This window comes from Cornus florida, unplaced genomic scaffold (genome assembly GCF_030987335.1).
Source record: "Cornus florida cultivar Cherokee Brave unplaced genomic scaffold, ASM3098733v1 CherokeeBrave_3.0.0_Hap2_Chr11, whole genome shotgun sequence".
Taxonomy (NCBI): domain Eukaryota; kingdom Viridiplantae; phylum Streptophyta; class Magnoliopsida; order Cornales; family Cornaceae; genus Cornus; species Cornus florida.
This window is the reverse complement of record NW_026775581.1, coordinates 89,240,044-89,244,642: the sequence shown is the minus strand read 5'-3', so window position 1 is coordinate 89,244,642 and position 4,599 is coordinate 89,240,044. Positions and strand designations below refer to the sequence as shown.

The window sequence follows — 4,599 nt, the reverse complement described above, 5'->3', positions numbered from 1 at the left end:
TTAATTTTGATGGTAAATTTCATCATTTTGGTGAAATATTAATAATTATTGCTATTTTAAACATAATAAAAAATTAAAAAAATTATTAATATTTAGAATTTACCGAAAATGATACATTAAATATACGAAAGATCATATCTTAAGTTTCTCATAAAGTAACTTTCTGCAGTTATAAATGGGTACCTGAAAATTTTTACCCATGAAAAAAAAAAAAAATGGAACATTAATCGATTTTTATTCATTTATTTTCTTTCCTTAATGGATTTCAATGCATGCAACTTAGCACAACATAAAAACACAATTAATGAACAATTGAGTTAATCCATCATTTAGCCTCATTATGCGTGTGTTCATAGTACAAATCTCTGTCACTCTCTCTCTATATAAGTATGTATGAAGAGAGAGAGAGAGAGAGAGGACAAAACAAAGTGTGGGTTGGGCAATAAATAGTTTGGGGGAGGGGTGTGGGTGGGGCCAAAGCATGATTGAATAATTGGCACCTCCTGACACACCATGTCATGATTGAAACTATGCCCACCCCATTCCCCATTCCCTTCTATATAACCCCCCATCACCACCCCCCCTCTCGTGGAATCCAATCTCCAAAACAAACACACACACACACACACACACACACACACTCTCTCTCTCTACAATTCCTCCTCCTCTCTCTCTCTCACAAACTCTGTATTTGAAAAGCACAATAGAGCAACAAAGTTCTATCGTTGCCGGAGAGAGAACATGATGGTTGAGAAAGATCAAGACCTGGGTTTGAGTCTGAGCTTGAACTTTCCGGATAACCGGAGTTCACTGCAGCTCAATCTGTTGCCTTCGCACCTCCCATCTTCTTCTCCTTCCCCTTTCAACCCTCACAAAAACAATTGGAACCAAACTTTCCCTTCCTCAGGTTTGTTTTCCCTTTCTCTGATTCTCTCTGTTTCATTTTTCCACTCTTTTTCTCTGAAACTTTCAGATCTGTTTTAGCTTCTGATTGAAATTTTATTCTTTTTTCTTCGTAGTATTTTCATATATATATATATATATATATATATAATATTGCCTTTTCATGTTCGACGTTTCGTACAGTTAGCTTTATTAAATTATTCGATCGTTCTCAAATGAACTTTTCTCTTATATTCGAAAACGCTCGAATCTCTCTTTTTCTATATATATATATATAAACTTACATGTATGCATATATATGACAATTTTTACTCAAATTAAAGAAGCTCATTTAATGGCTGATTTGAGCTTTTCTCTTTCATTCATAAACACCTCTCTGTAATTTCATCTTGTAAATAATTTAAATCAAATCGATTGATTTTTATATACAGATCGAAACTCGGAGACATGCAGAGTGGTGGAGGCGAGATCGTATCTCAAAGGAATCGACGTGAATCGATTGCCGTCGACGGCGGAATGCGAGGACGAGGCCGGAGTTTCTTCTCCGAACAGCACGATCTCGAGCGTGAGCGGGAAGAGGAGCGAGAGAGAGGCCAACGTAGACGAACACGACAACGAGAGGGCTTGCTCTCGAGGTATCAGCGACGAAGAAGACGGCGAGACCTCGAGGAAGAAGCTCAGGCTCTCCAAGGACCAGTCGGCGATTCTTGAAGAGAGCTTCAAAGAACACAACACTCTCAACCCTGTAAGGATACTGCATGCTACATACTGTTTAATGGAGATGATTCGGTGGAGGGGTATTTTGGTCATTTTGCTGATAATTTGGGGATGTGTTTTTTGGTTTTGCAGAAGCAAAAACTGGGCTTGGCTAAGCGACTTGGGCTCACTCCACGTCAGGTGGAGGTCTGGTTTCAGAATAGGAGGGCAAGGTGAGATATTTTACTTCTGGTTCAAGGTTCTTTTCGGTATTTAAGTTTCATCAATTACCATAATTTTTGTTTTTATGGTACAACTTTATTATTAACATGCAAATAACCATGTGCTTACCCTTTTAAGTATTAACTGAAAATTTAGAAATTATCTGTATTTTCTAAATTTAAAGTGTTTGGTAAGTGAATTAATCTTTTTAGTGGAATTTATTATGTTAATATGATATATAAGTTGGTTCCTTTAGTTTGGGTGATTAGGGTAACGAGTCTACTCTGACATCACCTGTAACATCTAAAAGCTTAATATGTTGTATACGGCCTTTATAAATTAGTATATTTGATGGGTGACAAAGACTTCAACGGTTAGTCAGCAAATATTTTATATTTTTTGTATTTTATATGTTAATTAGATTTCACTTGTGAAATCATCATTTGACTAACTAAAGTCTAATTTTAAGAGTTCAATTCAAGATTGGTTATCGTCTTCTTGATGAATTTTTAACAAGTCCCTTTTTTATAAAAAAATATATATACGCCAAACATTACTTAAAGGTTTGGTGGATGTCTAATGTGCTAAATTACAGTTCTACCCTTTGGAGTCGCATAATTAACGAGTGGTGCAAATGATGTGTACAGGACCAAGTTGAAGCAAACTGAGGTTGACTACGAGTTCTTGAAGAGGTGCTGTGAGAATCTGACGGATGAGAACAGGAGGCTACAGAAGGAAGTGCAGGAGCTGAGGGCACTGAAAATGTCCCCACATTTCTACATGCAAATGACCCCTCCCACCACCCTCACCATGTGCCCTTCATGTGAGCGTGTCGGAGTCCCACCACCGCCACCATCATCGTCCACGACAGCCACACCAGTCGACCCCAGGTCCCGTCTGATGGCCCCAGCCAGCCAGCGGTCCATCCCGTTCAACCCGTGGGCCACCGCTCCCGTCACACACAGGCCACTAGATGCTCTCCACCCTCGATCGTGATTATGGACAAATTCAAGGGCAAAACCGTCATCCAAAATGTTGATCCTTGGCTTAGACAACAATATGGAATCTATTGTAGTAGTACTGTACCATGTTGTATCTATGAGGTCTAAGATATAGTCGTTTGGATGTGATGTGGTGGGGCTCAAGTTGTTTAGTTTTTATTGATCCATCTTCGTTTTTCAGGGTAGGGGGCAAGAGGAGGAACTTTTGAAGATAGTGAAGGGGACTTTGAATGTAAAATAGTCCATAATTATATATAATTGGTTTAAGGTTGTAATATTAACTCTAAACCTAAGTTACATCAAAATAAATTACATAAGAATGTCTTTGTATTGTATATAGAACACACACTATTAAGAGGGTCTTATGATAGGTCTTTCGAAAGTAGAGGGCCGAACAGAATGCTTTCGGGTGCGACCCATACGAATTCTAAGTAAAATATTTCAGCATTATGCAAAGAAGTTCGGTCCTTCAGTTTTCGTAGAGCCAATTATTTTATACATGTATAATGAGGGAATTGATTTTTGGACCGAATAGTTATAGTGAGTTAATTAGTTAATTATGTAATAAATAAGGAAGTGAAGCCCTTCATTTAATTGTATTTAATATAAATAGTTAATTAAAAATTATTAAGTTAATAAATTCAATGCGAATGTTCGGTATGAGTATTACTATTGGTATAATGAATATTGTGAAGGCGCATTGGCCAACCATTTTTCATATATATATATATATATATTTATTGTGAATATATATCGCGTTTTAGGTAAAATTGTTGGCGTGATTTCATATAAGTTCTTTTTTATGATTGATTGGAGAAATTAGGGTCACAATGTTCACCCAAAGTGAGTTCTTTAATCGAGTGTGGTTCCTAATTTGAGAGGCTTTACAAGTTTTGGTTCTTTGACTAGGGAGATATTTTGACATAAACCAACTTTGGTATGTCCCGGCGCATCAGTCAAGCAACTGACTTCTAATTTGATTATTGAGTTATGACTTTGGAGGGTTTTTGACAGAAAAAAATGCTTTTGACACAGTCGAACTTGTCAGTTAAGCTAAGGGAGCATGCATCTAATAATTTGACTTTGAAATTGGTTGCCATTGGTGTAAAGTCGTGCTTGTCAAAGTTTCAAGTTGGTTGGAATAGGGCAAAGTTTTGAACTTAAATCTTAATTTTACATTGGCAAAGTTTTTTTCTTTCTTTTACTACTGTGTTCTTTTTCGTCTTTAAAGTCGTTAATGGGCTTTAGGGGCTGATTTGAAGGCTTATCCAAGCCCAAGCCTAATGGTTGATCTGGTTGCCTAAGTTGAAATTAATCTCAGCAAGACAGCAACCCTCGGGACATGTTTATGTTAGTTGAGTTATTCTCATTGTTTTTATTGTACCCTTATATTCAACATCCCTCAGCCCTTTCATATCGGTTTTCTTAATTTTATTTTCCTCTTGTAGCACATATCGAGAAAGAAATGCTCACTATTTTCGAACACTTATCAGAAAACGGGTCCAAGAATTCAGCAGGACTCGTGCAAAAAAGAGAAAAAACTGGAAATGAAAATAGTATTCGCGGTGAAAAAAATAGAAAAATTGATTTACCTTACAATCTAGTGTATCAAATGTCTTGCGTGGTAAATGTCACTAAACAGCACGAGTAAACAGTACTGGTTCACCCATATTTCTGATAATATTTTCCAATAGAACTTTCAGAGTTCAAAAAGGAGTAGCCAATTACTCACCCACAAAATATTTGACCAAATGTTACCCAAATGAGAAATCACATA

At 36.8% G+C, this 4,599-nt stretch overlaps 1 protein-coding gene across 1 annotated transcript; it reads left to right on the top strand.

Moving 5' to 3' along the window:
* The first annotated feature begins 591 nt into the window (after positions 1-591).
* LOC132283942 (homeobox-leucine zipper protein HAT4-like) lies at positions 592-3,164 on the top strand. The gene is made up of 4 exons (XM_059785990.1): positions 592-907; positions 1,335-1,648; positions 1,753-1,832; positions 2,469-3,164. The coding sequence occupies exons 1-4, from the start codon at positions 742-744 to the stop codon at positions 2,815-2,817; spliced, it is 909 nt and encodes a 302-aa protein (XP_059641973.1). The 5' UTR covers positions 592-741; the 3' UTR covers positions 2,818-3,164.
* Positions 3,165-4,599: the final 1,435 nt, after the last annotated feature.